At 37.4% G+C, this 17,500-nt stretch overlaps 3 protein-coding genes across 4 annotated transcripts in view; all 3 read right to left on the bottom strand.

Annotated features, from left to right (window-relative positions):
- Positions 1-9,806, bottom strand: part of psap (prosaposin) — a 16,687-nt gene extending 6,881 nt beyond the window's left edge. Inside the window, exons 1-7 of one of the 2 annotated variants that reach the window (XM_034681558.1) lie at positions 9,401-9,806; positions 3,420-3,553; positions 2,738-2,812; positions 2,528-2,653; positions 635-850; positions 394-537; positions 253-309 (exon numbers count right to left, since the gene is read on the bottom strand). In XM_034681558.1, coding sequence (XP_034537449.1) covers positions 253-309; positions 394-537; positions 635-850; positions 2,528-2,653; positions 2,738-2,812; positions 3,420-3,553; positions 9,401-9,434 — 786 coding nt within the window. In that variant the 5' untranslated portion in view covers positions 9,435-9,806. The remainder of the gene's footprint in view (positions 1-252; positions 310-393; positions 538-634; positions 851-2,527; positions 2,654-2,737; positions 2,813-3,419; positions 3,554-9,400) is intronic. The other variant, XM_034681557.1, reaches the window with a different exon arrangement.
- Positions 9,807-11,810: 2,004 nt separating this feature from the next.
- mrps6 (mitochondrial ribosomal protein S6) lies at positions 11,811-14,715 on the bottom strand. The gene is made up of 2 exons (XM_034681912.1): positions 14,229-14,715; positions 11,811-11,927 (listed from the first exon to the last, which is right to left on the bottom strand). Exon 1 carries the CDS (start codon positions 14,565-14,567, stop codon positions 14,235-14,237), a length of 333 nt encoding a protein of 110 aa, XP_034537803.1. The 5' UTR covers positions 14,568-14,715; the 3' UTR covers positions 11,811-11,927; positions 14,229-14,234.
- Positions 14,716-17,171: 2,456 nt separating this feature from the next.
- The window catches only part of micu1 (mitochondrial calcium uptake 1), a 38,215-nt gene continuing 37,886 nt past the window's right edge, over positions 17,172-17,500 (bottom strand). The window contains exon 10 of the mRNA XM_034682268.1: positions 17,172-17,180. Within this exon, the coding sequence (XP_034538159.1) occupies positions 17,172-17,180 (9 nt within the window). The remainder of the gene's footprint in view (positions 17,181-17,500) is intronic.

The following is a 17,500-nucleotide window of genomic DNA, read 5'->3' as shown; positions in this document are numbered from 1 at the left end:
AAAAAAGAGACAGAATTTAAAGAAGCAATTAAAAAGATGAGAATAAATTGAAGTCAGCAGGCGAGGGTCACTGCAAGACTGGGCATGGGCTTAGCGCCACACAGAACACACTAATCATCAGGCTTATTAGTTTTAATGAGTAATTCATTAACGTTTACTGGAGATGGGAATGAAAGCAGAAATACTTTGAAAACAAAAACGTCTTTAGAGAATCAGCCGAGGGCGTGAAGTCGGGTGGGCCGGAGGACTCACCATGGACATGAGCTGCTGCACAACAACAGCACCGTACTCGCTGATGTACTCCTTGCACTGCGGTGAGGAAGAGCGCTTTAATATGCAGCATGTTTCATATAACAGTGGTTATCATTATCTGGTTAAAATCTCTGAACAGACCATTTCAGACAGGCCTTGTCCCAGCAGGTCACACTGGCTCTCGATGTTGGCGATGAGAGTATCAACAAATGAGGAGTTGACCTTGGCTTCCTTCTGAGCGTCAGTGAGGAACTTAATGCAGTCCTGGCACACGTCGTCGTCTTCCTACAAGGCAAGGTTCAGGGCACAATGAGGGCTGCGTTCATGAACAACAGGTGGAAATGATACGGTTCATGATCAGGGAGGTGGGTAAACACCGTACCTGCTTTGGTGCCTCCTGTTTCGGGGCCTCCACCTTCTTGTTCTCCTGAGGATAGAGGAGCCCGGGGACGTTCAGAAGGAAAGGGGCAACTCTCTGGGAGAGGTCAACCTGAGGGATTTCATTGGACATGAGCTGCCCCTGTTTCTCAAACTTAGCCAGGGCTGCCTGCTGAGACTGACACAGGCCGATGGCTCCACACACCACACCAGGATCCTCCTGAAAACACACAAGCAGGCACGCTTCTTAAATCAGTGTGTAGGTAATACATCCCTAGAGATCCGTTATACATGTTAGCTGTACGCTGAATAATCCACACAAGTATTGAAGAGGGTTGCTGGAGAGGATTATTACTGACTCTGATCATTACAGACACTAACTCATATTCTGAGTGTCAAATATTACAGGTTCCATTATTCATGTTTTTTAGGAGTGCAGATATTTGAAATGGTTTTGGAGGGAAGAATAACCGGACTGATAAGGTTTTAAAATGACCACCAAGCAAAGATCTGGACTCAGCAAAGACCTCCAACATGGAATGATCCTTTCAGACTGGAGCAGCACACTTTATACTGTAAATAAGAATTTGTTCTTAATGGGTAAATAAATTAAAATAATAATAAATAAAAAAAAATACATAAAACAAAAAGAAAAAGAAATCCAAATTCAGGGAAGAACATGTTCTGTAGTTCTTGGTGTAATTGTAGGTTATCACATGTTGTGTTTATTCTTTTTATTTTTTGTCTGTTTCTTTTGTTATAATTACAATTTTACATTTTGTATATATTTTTCAAATATTAACCTATTTATTTTATTGTATTTCACTATTATTATCATTCTTATTATTATTTTCTCCTCTCTATTTTAAATTATTATTATTGTTTATCATTATTATTATTATCAGTGTTTTTTTTCATTAACTTGCCTGAATGTTTACATTAATCTTCTGTATATAATGTGTAAAAATTCAAATAAACATCTCTATAAAAATGAATATAAATAAATAAAAAGGGACGTATTTTTTAACTGTTTACAGACCTCTGACAAATCACTCAGTAAAGCCTTATAAAAGATAATGTCCCTCTTTCATAAACTCTGATATACTTATTTATTTCAATTTATGAAGATTTTCTTTAATCTAGTTTGGTTGTCATGATATTATATTACATATCACTATTTATTTTATTTTAATGAGTCTGTATTTTTAAACTATTTTTCTTTATCTTTCAGGGGGACTATGTTTGTATAAAGTTAAATGTTATTTGTTCAAAAATTATTTAATTAAAAAAACTGAATATAGCACATGAATGGAAATGCATACCCAGCATTGGTCTGTTCTTCATAGCAGCAGTCTGCTATAGAGAAATAGCAGACTGCTGCTGCTATCAGAATCCAATCCTTAACCCTGCCTTGTAATAAAAACATGTAAAGTATACAGAGCTTGAAATCATGATCTAAGAAAACACAGTTTCTGTTTTTTTGTCCCTGTAGCAGGTGAGAGTTGAACAAAGAGAACTCCAGCCAATGCTCCCGGTCATGAGGATCAGGATTACACAATGACTCCTCTGTTCCCTCCTCAGACGCAGATTCACTTCCCCATCAATAGTCCTTATTCAGCGAGCTGCACTTTGCTCACAGCCACTTGTTTCCCTCTTCTCCACAGCGGGGCAGATGGACCTTCTACTTTAGAGTCTTAGATAGAGTGCAGCAATAAACTGCCACACAAATCAAACTCTCAGAAGCTTATTCAACTCTTTGGTGGAGCTTCTTTACAGGAGTAAATCCTGCAGTGACACCATCACAAGGGGAACTTGTAGTACTCTCAAACTGGTTTACAGCCCGGCCTGCACCTTGAATACTTCACATCTCGACTGAAAGCAGGAAGAGGGAGCTCACCAGCTCTCCTGTGATGATCCCAATGAGGATAGGGTAGTAGCTGTCCACCATCTCCTTACACTCGGCAGTCAGGCTCTGATCAGGGATGAGCTGGCAGGCCTTCTCCAGGTACCCCAGGATCTCAGCCTGGAATCACAGAAACAACCGGATGTTAGTGAAGTTGTTCTCTATTTAAAAAGGTTTCACAGACGGTGTCAGTTTGAGTCTTACCTCTGTGGCGTTGTCCTTCAGGATCTGTCCAACCACAATCATCACCTCTTTGCACAAGTCGCATGGCACAGATTTCTGAGAACAGGAAATGGGAGTGTAAATAAAAACACATTTCACATTCAGGTTTGAATGTTCAGGATTTAAACAATAAAGCATGTGCCACAGTGGGGATGTTTATGTTTATGTTTATTTATTTGCACAATTAAAAGAAAATACATGCAAAGAAATAGCAAAGATAATATATAATATACTTTGCAGGAAGAGGCAGAAAGCTCAGAGGTTATTTGAAGCCTCCACCCAAATAGTGTTCTAATATCAGAAGTTAATTAAAAAATACTAGATTGACACATAAAGACAATAGTTAACACTAAAAATAAAACATAAGAATATACAAAATTAACAATTAATACAAATACAGTTATTAGATAAACAGAATTTAAAAGTACAAAATATGAATATGCAACTAAACATCATTTTTCATATTAAATCTGAAGGTCAATTTTAAAAGTTAACTCTTGATCAGTTGATAAAATTTCATGAAATTGGAAACGTTTGACAATTTTGCCTGAAAGTACAATAATCATGAGAATACTTGGCAATAACTTTATTTAAATCGATGCATCTATCTATCCATCTATCAGGATGGCACTGTTAGCTCTGATAAATGCAGCAGGAGTCTCACCATCTGAGGCTGGTTCCACACGTTCTGCTGGCAGTGAGCCACCGCGCCACACAGAGACGCCGTCTTTACATTCTGACACCAGTAGGGGGGGCCACGGGCGCACTGCTCGGTGCCAAGCAGAGGGGTAGCGAAAGCTGCAAAACACACATAAAAGAGTACAATTTAACATCTTTGAGACATCTTCGGAAGACTGAAACATGAACTTAATCAGGCTGGAGTTTTACACAAACAGCAATTTAAATAATCCAGATTAAACACGAGGTCTCTTCCTTTATTTAGGAACTACTTTGTAAGAATTGAAACAATCAATCAGACTTTAATTATAAAGCACTTTTCATGCAATGACATCGTAACACAAAGTGCTGAACATAAAAACAACTTCAAATAGAATAAATACAAATAATAATAAAAAATGAGACCCTGACCCCAAACCCACCCTACAATCCTGAGGTTCAGAACACAATATATGCAACAACAATAATAAAAACAATACAAATCAAATAATAAATAAAAAATAAATAAGAAGTTAGTGAACGAACTGAGGAAACACTCTCATGATATCTTGATGAGGAAACACTGAATGTTAAAACTCACAGGAAATTAAACTCACCAAAATAAAATACATTTCTAAGATAATAAAACACTAAAGTATTAAACCATTCAAAGAAAATAAGATGCAAAAATTGAAATAAATTAAATAAAAAGTGAATAAAATGTGAAGTAGATAATAAATAAATAAATAAATAAAGTAAGGGGAAATAAAACTGTTCAGAATAAAACTCAGTTAAAAGTGAGACTAAAAAGGTAACAGGTAAGTTTTGGTTTGGTTCTCTCACACCCGGTCAACATGTCTACAGTGCCACGTTATCAAAGATGGGGGAATTCAAGGCTGAGATACTTCCTCAAACATTAACACAGGAGGAAGTTGATTCACTTTCAACAATGTGACTCTTTGGCAGGTCTGCTTCTTAATAACAAATCTATAAAAAGACGAGGACACTCAAAGGTCCAGTCTGAAGTTTAGCCAAAGACAGGACTGTGGACTTTGTATGACTCGAGCTCGATACCTTGAAGTCTTCTCAAAATCAACCAGCCTCAGTTTTGTTCACTCGGCATGCCGGGTGGTGTTCTAGGGGATTTCTGTTCCTTTCCAAAACACCAGGCGTGTCTTTCCAGAGAAAGGACGGTTCGATTAAGATCTGAATTCATCACCAAGTTCAACCGTCTGTGTCTTTAGTTGATCCTTCCCTATCCTGCCTCCCTGAGCAGAACCAACAAACTGCAAACCAGGTGAGGAAGAAAGTTGTATGAAGTTTGCAGATGATTAGCGGCTCTGCATGACTACTCGTTTGATTCAATGAAATGGAGAACTGTGAAGCAATACATATTTGCAAAGAAAGAGATACAGGGATGTGGGAAATAACCTTTCATTCTGCATCTCTCTGAAATCAAACACCAAGTGTTTAATCATGACTAATAAGCTTTAAAGGTCATCACATGTGGAGATACTTCCTGCTTTTCAGTGGATGTTGCAGCATTTTAAAGAACGTGGTTTTGGAACGTATCAACGCTTGTAAAATAAAGCCAGACCTGCAGCCAGACCTGCAGGCAGACCTGCAGCCAGACCTGCAGCCAGTCCTGCAGCCAGATTTTCAACCAAGAGCTGCTGTGAGCCAAAGAGAACAAGTAGGGCTGAAGAATGTTAATTTCTAGCAGTTTCAGAGTGTTTAGGCTGAAATATATTAAATGAACAAATCCACGCACATGTGCAGAAGTGTCAGATTTGATTGTTTGCAGTGCTCGATGCACCCTGCTCACTGTGTGTCTCTCTGCTCTGCTCTCAGTCACACGTAACCCTCTCACTATGCTCAGATACAACAAACAGCTCTGATTCACAGCTCAGTAAATCAATGCATTATTGATTAAATCACATTATGTTACTTCACTGTTTGGTGCAGACAAACTGAGAGCAGAGAGAGTGTAGTGTCACCTCATGTTGTCCACATGTCCCAACCTGCAGACTGTTGACGGGGAGCTCAACACTGCTGCTGCATCACTGACGCTTTAAATGTGCAAGGTAAGAAACTTTGAAGATGCAGGGAGACAGGAGATGCACACGCCCCCTCACACCCTTACTCGTCTTTCCTATGCCTTTCATTATTATATCTAGTAGGTCAAATGTTAGTTTGGGTTTAAATAACTCTAGTTTTGGCTCCCAGGAGTTCTTAGATCTGATACTTGTTTGCCTAGATAATAGTTGCACAAGAGGTAAGAGAGTTGAGCTGCACACTGTTTATTTTTCCTTTAACAAAAATAGTTGCATTGTTGTAAAACTCTGTTATACAAGCTCTGCTGTATGAGACCAAGAAACTGGTGTGCATGCATTACAGCATGTATTATTATTAGAAGAATATCAAAAATCAAAATTCTGGTGTTGTGACAACCTGAATATATGATTAATAAAAACATGTCTGTGATGCAAAGTCAGACTAATTTTATTACCGTTGTTTAATCCTAGTTTTATATACTATTCTATCTTGTTATATTTAATGTTATATTTATTCTTCTTGTATTTATGTGATTTTATTATATTGATTTTATTATATTTGTATTTATTTATTTTATTTTATCATATTATATTTAATGTTATATTTATTTTTCTGGTATTTATGTGATTTTATTTATTTATTTTATTCTGTTATACTATATGTAAAGTTACATTTATTTGTGATACTATATTTATTTTATTTTTATTTATTTATTTTATTATATTATATTCAATGTTATTTTTATTTTTCCTCTATTTGTGATTTTATTATATTGATTTTATTTTATTTTATTTTTATTTATCTATTTTATTATATTATATTATATTGAATGTTATATGTAATGTTATATTTATTTTTCTGGTACTTAAATAAATATTTCTGTTGTTTTCTGTCTGTTGTTTAGTGGAGCACTTCAGGCAGTAGCTTGAATGTATGAAAGGTGCTTTATAAATAAAGTTGAGTTGAATAACATTAACTCAGAATACAAACAGATCAGTAAACATGGAGTCGATCAAGTCAAGTGACGAGCTTTAGCTGATAAAGGAAAAGCTGCACCGGCAACTTCCAAACCCCCCGGCAACACCACGCTGAGACCCCTCCTGCTCATCAATCCAACTGTGTTACAGAGAGCAGGCCGGGCAGGCGGGCACTCCCCCCTTCAGTCACATGAGCAGGCAGACAAAATAACAAGCTGCTTTCAAGAGGACAGACTGTACCAATGCAGCAGAAATCTCTGTACATGTACGTTCAGCAGCACAATAAACTGTTTACAGCTTACAAGGTGACACAGCAGCAGAAAATGTATGTCACATTCTTCTGGCTTCTACAGCAGAAAAACAAGCCTACAGTCACTCAGAGAGCAAGTTTATGAGAAGTGAGAGGCTTTACATTTGACTCAACATCATTCTGAATCACAAAGTCATCACAGGGCAAGTGAATCACTCTCACATGACAGAGTGAAGCACATACGGCTCAAAATAGGATTCACATTACATTGTTTGACACCAGTAAGTGACCCATGGAGCGATGTCAGTGACGCTGCCTGCACATCAGTTTCACCCGACAACCACAGATAAGCAGAAAGTAGATTCAACACCTGCTGAACAATGAATCTGAGGCTCAAGCTTAGAAAATGTCATGCACTGCGTGGGGAGGCCTGCAGAAAAACACATGCAAGAATGTGAGCTGAACAAAAACATTACAAAATCTTTGTTTTTAAGCAAAAGGTCAAACTGCAGATAAGCTCTGAACACACAGGCTCAGATATCAGGGCCGGGAACCTGCAAGAACACAGCCTCTGCTGTCGTGAGGACATTCATGTCAGCTCCATATTTCTGTTTGAACACACGGCCGAGGCAACAGCATGCATCAGAGGCTGAATTAGTGGTTTGACTAACCTTCATGGGGATTTATGCAAAAATTTATTGCAACACTGACTTAACTATTTCCTTCACTGACCTAGTTTAGTGTGAATATAAAGATAAGAGTTAAAAAACAGGAATCATTGAAGTGAGTCCAGAGGAAATAAAACCGCCAACAAATGACATTTGACTAAAAAGATGAAATGAAAGTTTCTGGTTGAAGTGACTCTTTTTAGACTTCCTCTTAAAATGAAACCACGAGTCAAAAAAAGCCCCACACTGAGAGTATAATTAACTAACTCTACATTCACACTCTGTTTGAAGGCTCAGAGTTCACACAGTGTTAAATTGTCACCTAGATAAATTTACACAAGAAGATATATTAGAATGTCAGACTGGAGTCAAAACCACAGACTGTGAAATGGACGTAGTTTCCATGATGTCACCCATCTGATTCTGAAGCCGATGGTTGGCTGGTGCCATATTGGAAAACACTTAACACAACCTAACTTCTGTAGGTAAAGGTAAAGAGGCGGGCCTTTAGCCTCAATGCTAACAGCTACAAGGTGCCCACCTGTCAATCAAGTCAGCCACGCCCTTATTTGGGCAAAACTAGTAAGTTTAATATCTTCAAATATACTGAGTTATAAAATAATTCACCCCGTACAGTGTGTGCTGATAGAGAAATGAGCTCTTCAGACTCAAACAGATTTTTGAACCAGGTTGTAAACATGTTTATTTCTGCTGTAAAGATCGTCTCTTTGAATGGGTGTGTATGTGGTTTCCTGTGTTTCTGCAGCCAGCCTCTAGTGGACGCTTGAGGAACTGCAGTTTTTAACACTTCAGCATGGGCTTCATATTTTGAGACTTGGTTAAAACCAACTACCTGGGCTGTGTTTCAACATTCTGCTGGTAGCTTTCTTTGTGTTTAAGGTAGCTCATTTTCTTTTATTGGGAATCTAAATGACTGAAAAACACAAATTTTGCAGGCAAACTTTTGCACACTATGTCACTGTAAAAAAATACATTTATTTGCAACGTCTCAGTATGAAAACATATGTACAGTTGTGCTCATAAGTTTACATACCCTGGCAGAATGTGATTTTTTTGGGCCATTTTTCAGAGAATATGAATGATAAGAGAAAAAAAAAATCACTCATGGTTAGTGGCTGAGTGAAGCACATTTTTTATCAAACAACTGTGTTTACTGTGCCAGGGTATGTAAACTTATGAGCACAACTGTAAGTCCTTTAAAATGTGGATTTAGACAAGCTTATTGACCCCTTTAAAGAAGGTACAATGTGTGGTATTTAATGCCATTCAACAGAACAGACTGGTTAGAAATGGAACATAATGTTCATGAGCATCTTTAAATGAGTGTATAATCACCTGAATATTGAATTAAAATGGTTTTATTGACCTTAAAATGATCTGTTTGTATATTCAGTGCCTGAGGAGTGAGTCCTCCAATATGTTCCTACAGTATACAGTGAACGATGCGTTCACGTACTGTCTGAATAATCCGGAAAAACACATTATATAAATGAATCAAAACAGAAGTGGGATTAGCTTGAACCTAAACTGCCGTAAAACATCAAACTAATTATGCCTCAAAGTATTGGACATTGAGATGCTCTGCTTTATTGTAATTTTAATATATTCCTACTAAAACAAAGTCTTTAAAGCTGTCCGTCTTGATAATGTCCGACTGGCCTTGAAGTAGTTTCAAGCTAGCCTAACTAGCATTAGCTTAACGGCTAAGGTTAGCCGGGCTAACAATTAAACCTTTAAACCTCAAAGACAGACAGTCAGGGTTCATCAAACACAACTTTCTGACAGGAAACATGAAGCTAATTCAAAGACACGATAATAAAAGGAGATTTATGTTCATTAAAATGTGTTTAAGGTTCTCTGTTTTTAAAGTTAGCTAGTTTGTTCATGTTTACCAACAGCTTCCGTGTTTCATGTTGAAACGCACTTTGTTACAGAACCTCAGAGCCTTCCTGAGAGAGGACAGCTGCCTGATACAGGATATAAAAACAGAGTTAGTTCATCTGTGAGTGTTCTTTACCTGAAGACACAAAGAGGAGAGTGAGGAGCAGCATGACTCCGCTGGTTCCTGGCTGTCTGTGTGAGTGTTTCTCGGAGGGTTGAATAATGAAGGCTGCAGACTGCAGAGGGAGGCTTGTTGTTGCCTTTATGAAGTCTCACTGTCAGCTGACTTCAGAGCAGACATGTGACTCTGCCTGGGTCTGCTTCCTCTGATGGCATTCTACTGTGTTAGAATCAAAGTGCATTAAACTGTGATATATATATATAACTAGAGTTAGTTATATGGTTTTATGGAGTATATGAAGCTGTAGCCTCTGAGTGTAAATAAAGTGTCATTTTAAATTTCCCTGCTGTGTTTGAATGAAACGAGGTTTTCTTGTTCAAGAGATTTATGTTTCTACCTTTAACACTTGAGGAGTTCATCTGGAGATCCATGAGTGGAAAAAGTAATGTGAAAGAAAAATAAAAACAACCACATTTTGAAAAAATATAATACCACTCACAAAGTTCCTGCTGTAGAGCAGGGGTTCCCAAAGCAGGAACTTTACCCCTGAGCTAGGGACTTTACCTCTGAACTACGTGCGTTTGGACCGGATGAACAAGGGTCTAAATTTAATTCAGGGGTAGATAATCCCCCCCCCTGAAAAGCCCCTGCCAGGGAGGTAGTACTTTTCAAAGGTCCTGGGACTTTCAGTCGAACGCAACAGTGTTTGTGGAGTTTACACAGCTGTTGAAACACAGAGGGAGATCCTGGGAATGCAAACTAGTTTAGTTTTTATTAAGATTTCAAAATATAATTGAATGTAATTTTTTTCTCCATACATTACTGGCCTGATTTGCACAATCTACCCAGGACTTTAGCCCTTGGCCGAAACGCAGACAACAATGGGGGCACAGGAACCTTTTAGTTCTGGGGGCTAAAAGACCCTGGAACTCTTGAAAGTGTGGGTCGGGACCCCCTGGGGGGGTCGTGAGATGTCTTCCAGAATGTTTTTTTTTGTTTGTAATTATCTAAAAATAATACATTTTATCCATTATAGTTAAGAATATCAACAAAAATGGTCGCAAAAACCTTGTAAATATAAAGTGCGATGAGTTTTCTGCCTTTCTTTGTTTCCAGATGACTCCTAAGTTTAGAGTTAGTGAACAGTTAATGATCTAAAGCATCAGTAGCAGCAGGTTCATTCATAACACACAGGAAACACAGACACATGCTCATAGAGGGAGGGTCACTTTCTGCAGACCAGCTCAATGAAGACACATTAAATCACTCTGAGGGACAGGGGGGGTCTCTGGCTGTAAAGTTTGGGAACCCCTGCATTAGAGAGTGAACGTAATCCTTAAAGTTCCTGTGAGGGGCTTCTTGTTTGTACTGATTGTTTTGTGAGTGTATTTAGTGTTTGTTGATGAAAACATCTTGTTTTGCTCTTTTAGCAGTCACATATATCCAGTGGTGGAGACTAACAAAGAACATTTACTGAGTACTGTACTTTAGAACATTTTTTGAGTATCTCTACTTTACTTAAGTATTGTTTTTTTGGGGACTTTTTACTTTTACTCCTCTACATTTGAAATGCAAATATCATCCTTTTGACTCATTTACTATCAATGCTCTTTGCTTTGCTTCCCCAAAGCGGTGGACAGACTGCAGAACCCGTACCCAGCCCTACACCCTAAAACCAGAGTTCATTGACCCCAGCCACTTTGTTGACAGCACACTGTACATAACTGTCAGTTATTTAAAGCCACAAATACACATTCATATTTTTATATAGGTAAATATTTGAAGTACCTTTTTATAGATTGAAAAACTGCTGTATTGAAATCAGTGTGTTGATGTTTAAGCATGTTGAAGTCTGAGTTTATAGTGTTCACATAAAACAGGTGTTAGCTGTTTAACAGAGATAATATGTGAAAGTCATTGAATTATTGAGTTTAATGCCAGATTATTTTATTTTAAGACTCAAACTGTTCTAAAGATATTAATGTTAATAAAATAAACCCCTGCCTTTACAAGCTGGATTCATGTGGCCACTTTTAAAAGCATTTTTCCATTTGTGACTGCAGAGCTGATCACTTCTGATTTAATTTAGTCACATATCTTAAATACTTTTAAACACACAAATCATTATCTTATCTTTCTACCCTCTGAATCAAAACTATTAGCTTGAACATCCTTATTTCATAGATGCTTAATGTGTTTAATGAGTCTTTGGATTAAGAACTGCCAAGCAAAGGCTCACTGACACAACATAAACAACATTCCAGATTCCATTCTCAGATATTTTCACCTTGACTAACTCCTGAAGCTCGATCACAGGGTCTTTATCGATCATAGCTTGGTGTGTTTCTTAGAGGACATGATTAAGTGTGGATTAGAACACATTGCTTATATCTACAGCAGTGAAAGGTGAAGGACTACTCGCAACCAGGATAGAAAACAGTTATTTATTACAATAAGACATCCAAACGCAGATCAGCAACTATGGTACAGGTCAAAGAGGGAAGCGTCACTCTGTTGGTCTCCAGGATATGAGTTGTGAAACCTGTAAAACAAAAAAGAACAGACTTTACATGAGGTTAAGTTTCAGCACAGTCAGCACAGCATGACCTCCATAAAGAGAAGGAAAAGTCCATTTACAGCATGACCCTGTTTAATGAAGTCATAAAGGCTGATCACATCTCAGAGCATGGATTACACTCAGACATAAACTAAATAAACTAAATGAACCATTACTAGATTTTAATTATCTTTTCTTTCCTTTTTTTTAACTATTTGTTTAGATTTTTTTACAGCTTGACACAATTTCTACATTACTTATCAGCTATATAATGAAGAAAGAAGAAAAAGGTGAGTAGTAAATATGACTTTTAAATCCTCAAAGGGACAACATGTATCACTTTGTCCACAGGGGGCGCCAACACAGACACAACGTTCCTCAGAGGAGCTGTAAAGAATTGTACATTTTTAAAAAGTACATTTAAAAATGAATTAATTCCACATGAGCCTTTACTCATACATATTGATTTATAGATAATAAGCTCAGCTCCAAGTACATGTTCCATGTGATCAGACACACTGGCCTTGGCATAAAAAAGATGGATATTAAAGGAACATCTTTGACATGTCAGCTTTCTAGGTTTCCATTTCTGTCCCTGTCACCAGTGCAGCCATGTGATTCACTGGTGGAGTGTTTACCTTTGGCCTGATGTGTGTTTTTCTCTTTTTCTGAGTCAGAATCTGTTTCTTTTTTCCTGAAATATTTCTTCAGAAATATGCTGCAGGTTCTACGTTCTGGTCCATGTCACTATGATTGAGTTATAATATTGTAAACTGTGTTTTGTCAGTCATTTGATTTACCATGATTAATTAATTGAAAATGAAGAAGAGGTGGAATTTAATAAGTTTTACTTCTGCCCACTCCTTTTCAAATATGTTGACAAAATTCATATTAGTGAGGATACAACTTATTATTATTATTATTATGAATATTATTAATCTTTTTTTTTGCATTTTATGTAACGTTTGTTTTTTTGTTTTTTTTGTCTTTTAATCATTCATTTTCTCATAAAACCCATAAAAAGGAATCGCCCTTTCACTCCTGATACGTTCATAACACATTTGATGGTTCATCCCATGACCTACTTACCTAACTACCTGCTTCATATATAAGCAGCTGAGCAGAGACATGTATATCCTTTGTGCTCTATAGGTGCATGCTGACATTTAATACCTCCACAGTCTGCAGGAGGGCAGTGTTTTCATCTCAATGACAGCAAGACCAGAGTGTGAAAATAACTCACCACTGCAATATTTTAAAGGTGATTTTTATTAACATTTTTCCTGTCTCTAGTTTTGCACATGGTCCTTATTAGCTGTAACTTTTAAAAACTGTGCAATGTACATAATCATCTAGAAATACAACAATTTCAAAAGGTTTAAAAATAAAATACTTAAATTAAGTAAATTAAGATTGTTTGGGTTGTCCATCTTATTTCAAGGACAGTCACAACGTTTGATTTCATGCTTTATGGATCCATTACTTCATTAATCCAACAATGTTAGCCTACTGCTTGTTCTGAAGCAATTAGTGAATTAATTGATTAGTTTAATGACAAGGTGTTAAATAAACTCAGTTACTGTTTGCTTTTTATGGTTTTGATGTATTTGGTCCTGTAGATTAAACAATTTGAGCTGCTTCTTATCCCATGAGTGACATTTATCTCATTTAATCTGATATTTATGTGAAGAAATGTGTATTTCCCCTCCTTGTGCACGGAAATGTTTCATTTTCTTTCTTAAAAAAGTCAAAAACATCTCCAAGTTTGTGCAACTTCTGCACAAATCCAAGGTTGTCCATCTTATTTCAAGGACAGCCACGCCGTTTAATTTCATGCTTCATGGATCCATTACTTTGAAAACATGTTGCTTATTGCTTGTTCTGATACAATAAGTTAGTTCATTGATTAGTTTAATGACAAGGTGTGCATGAAAAGCAGGTAATGTTTGAAGTATCATTAGATTCAGACACAGATATAAACAGCTTTGATGCTGTCTGTTGTATTTGGTCCTTTAGATTTAATCAGTTTGAGTTGCATCTTAACCCATTGCATGATTCATGTAAAATAATGTGTATTTCCCCTCCTATGCATGGACCTGTTCCCTCTTCTGTCTTAAAACAAGTCCACAACATCTCCAAGTTTGTGCAACTTCTGCACAAATCAAAGAAGAATGCAAACACCTCCTGACCTGACACACATGCTGCTGTTTTCATTTGTAAAGAGATGGAAGTTAAGACCTGATGCACTTGGCCCTTTATCATACAGTCCATTATGTCATGCCTTACATTAAATCACTGCTGGGGGCCACAGCAGCTCTTGCTTGGACCCTCCCCGTCCTTCTTCAGCACGGTGGGCTTCACCACGTCCACGTCCCGGTGCAGGTGATCCATTAAACTCGTGAGGATGCTGGGGGCTGAGTAGAAATCCACCAAGAAGTAAGACCCTCTCGTGTGTTTCTGGTTGTGTTTGGTGATCTTGTAGGGCAGCAGTTTCTCCCCCAGGTTCTCCAGGTTCCTGACTACGGCTCCCCGGTCCATCAGGGTCTCCACAGTCCTCCGGAGAGCCGAGGCGGTCTCCGGCCTCTGCATGGCCTTCAGAATCAGGGCGAGCTCGTAGCGAGGCATCGATCCGGAGGAGAAGTCCAAGACTGAGTCTTTAATTCAGCAGAGAGTCAGACAGGGTCAATACCAGCTGACTGAGGCCACCATGTTATTATGACACGAGGGACGGGAAGGTCTTTACTCATGACGTATAACACATGCGACGGGCTGGAGCGACGACAGGACAGTTACTGATGACGTATAACACATGCGACGGGCTGGAGCAACGACGGACAGGACGTTTACTGATGACGTATAACACATGCGACGGGCTGGAGCAACGACAGGACGACACATCTTATTCTTTAACCTCTCTAAATTCTGTATTCTTAAAAGCAGGATGATGAAATCTCCTCCTAAATTAGTTATTTTTATAAATTAAATTTAAAATGTTCTTAAAATCATTGAAAATAAGAAAAGGACTAAGAGCAATAAAGATATATGATACACTAAAATAATTCCACACTGAATTGTAAAATTATTCCCTTTCCCTTCTTAACTTATTTTATTATTTATTTTCTATCTATGTATAATTTTCTCATTTAACTTAAATTACCAGCTGAAGCTGTATTATTCTGTATCTTTAATAAGTGTTGATGTATGATGCTCCATCTGAGTGGACCCATTGTTTCTTATTCACATTTATAATAAAGTGAGGGAAAAAACAAGATAGACAAATCTTACAAATAAGTTGAATAAATAAGTTAAATGTTGAGTAAATTATTTTGCTGAACAAATCAAGAAAAGTAATTTACTTATTACCAAATGTTATTAAACTAGTATTACTATCAGTATCTTAACTAACTATTTGTATTCTTAATTTTGATGCTTTCACTTATTTTAATTACACATATTTTATTTTTGGTATGCATTAGCCTCCATTTTATGTTATTATTATTATTATTATTATTATTATTATTATTATTATTATTTTTATTATTATTAATAATAATATTATTATCTTCCACTAATATGTCTTGTCATTGTTTTATTTCTGCTTCTTTCTTGTTTTTCAATCACTGTAAAGCTCTTTGGGTTGTATGTGATTTGTATGAAAGGTGCTGTATAAATAAAGCTTGATTGATTGATTGATTGATTGATTGATTGATTGATTGATTGATTGATTGATTGATTGATTGATAGTAAACTAAATAAATGACTAGTGCGTTTGTAAACTGTTCAAGCGGTTACTAACCTTTAAGCGTTACTTTACCTACAGTTTAATAAAATAAATTATTCTGAGTGTATCCATTCAACCGAAAAGCTATACTTTTATTTATTTTTGCATTTTTAATTCAGATTTTTATTAAATAAAATGAAGTTGTTAGAACTGGATGCTGAAAATAAAAGTGTAGGAGTATCATGTTGTTTAAGAAGTTACATCATCCAAGAAACTAAAAAATAATCCCAATTTTTGAATGAATTAATGAAAATATGATTTAATAATAATAAAGTTTTTATTTTACGTAAAGACGTGAGCTCCCACGTCATCATTACGCGCCGCTGCACATGCCCACATGTGTCTCTTCACTTCCTTCCCCTCGTGAAGGAGCGTGGTGAAGATGGCGGCTCAGGACTCCAAGCCGAGTGATCTGTATAAATGCGTGTATTCCTTCCTGCTGGAGAACAAGTTCACTAAAGCGGCTCAGCAGTTCCTGAAGCAGACCAAAGTGGTGAGAGACTCAGGGCTGCAGGGACAGGTAGACCTGCTGTCTGTGTGTGTGTGTGTGCGCAGGTGATCTGGATCCTGATGGACAGACCAGCAGAGACAGACTCCTGGTCCTGCACGTGTAGAGAGGAGGAACATGTGTTTCTTTAACTGCTAACAGTTTAACCTAAACTCCTGAACATCCTTATTTATATGAACGAATGAGGAATAATCAGACTGTGTTTAATGTGGAGTTATTCAAAGTGTTTGTGAGGAGGTTTAAACTTTACTCAACAAACTGAACTCACTTCTTCACGTGTCTCTTTTTTTCAGACTCCTCAGGATGAAAACGATGAAAGTCTGGTCAACATTTTCAACTACTGGGTGAAGTGAGTCCTCCTCCTCTTCTTCTTCTTCTTCTTCTTCTTCTTTGATTTATTTAAAGCTGATATTTCACTTTATTCTGATGCCAATAAAATCTGTTAATCTGAGCAGACCAGCTCTCCTCACATCAATGTGACTGTAGAATCAATGTCTGGACAGCTGTTTGTGGACAGCAGGTTATGTAATAAAGTTCCTCCACAGTCTGTCTGCTGCTTCAGATGATTAAGAGAGACACTGGGCTGCAAGCTGCCTTACAAAAAAACAAAAACCAATAGAAAATAATCTAAAATTGAACATTTTATCCATCTTTGTAAAAACAGATTTGAGATAAAATCATGCAAATACAAAAAGTTAACACTGTTCTCCAGAGTTTGTTGCTGCCCGACCCCCGAGGACATCATGTCCAAAGGAACATTCAGGTTTTGGATTTGACCGTCTCTTTATTTCTGCAGCTGTGAGCAACATGTAATCACCTCAGGACAACAGGGTGTTGGAGCTCTTTACATCATTTCATATATTAGATTATTTGTACTTTATTTAATTAATTAAGTAGACGAAGGGCCATGAAGTCGGCCACAGAGGCAGCAGAAGTTGCTTCAAGGTGGCTGTGGATCAGGAGAGGAGACCGTGGGTGGGGTAGAGCTACCTGGACACAAGCCGGGGCTTGATCAACCCCGGCTGGGTCGCCTGGTTGAGGGTGTCTGATTGTTGAAAGACCCGAAACACCCAATGACCCCAGGTTACATCACTGATGATGTATTTCACAAGAATGAATGTATTATTTAATTTAAGGTGAACATGGGATTAAGTTTGATGCCTTAGGTCAGTGTTTTTAACCTTTTTTTGAGCCAAGGCACATTTCTTACATTTAAAAAAAGTCCTGAATCACACCACCAACTTAAAGTGTTGCACAATGACACATTTA

The sequence above is a fragment of the Notolabrus celidotus genome, chromosome 4 (genome assembly GCF_009762535.1).
Source record: "Notolabrus celidotus isolate fNotCel1 chromosome 4, fNotCel1.pri, whole genome shotgun sequence".
NCBI lineage: Eukaryota > Metazoa > Chordata > Actinopteri > Labriformes > Labridae > Notolabrus > Notolabrus celidotus.
Note: the sequence above shows the minus strand (reverse complement) of the source record. Positions and strands in the feature narration are given on the sequence as shown.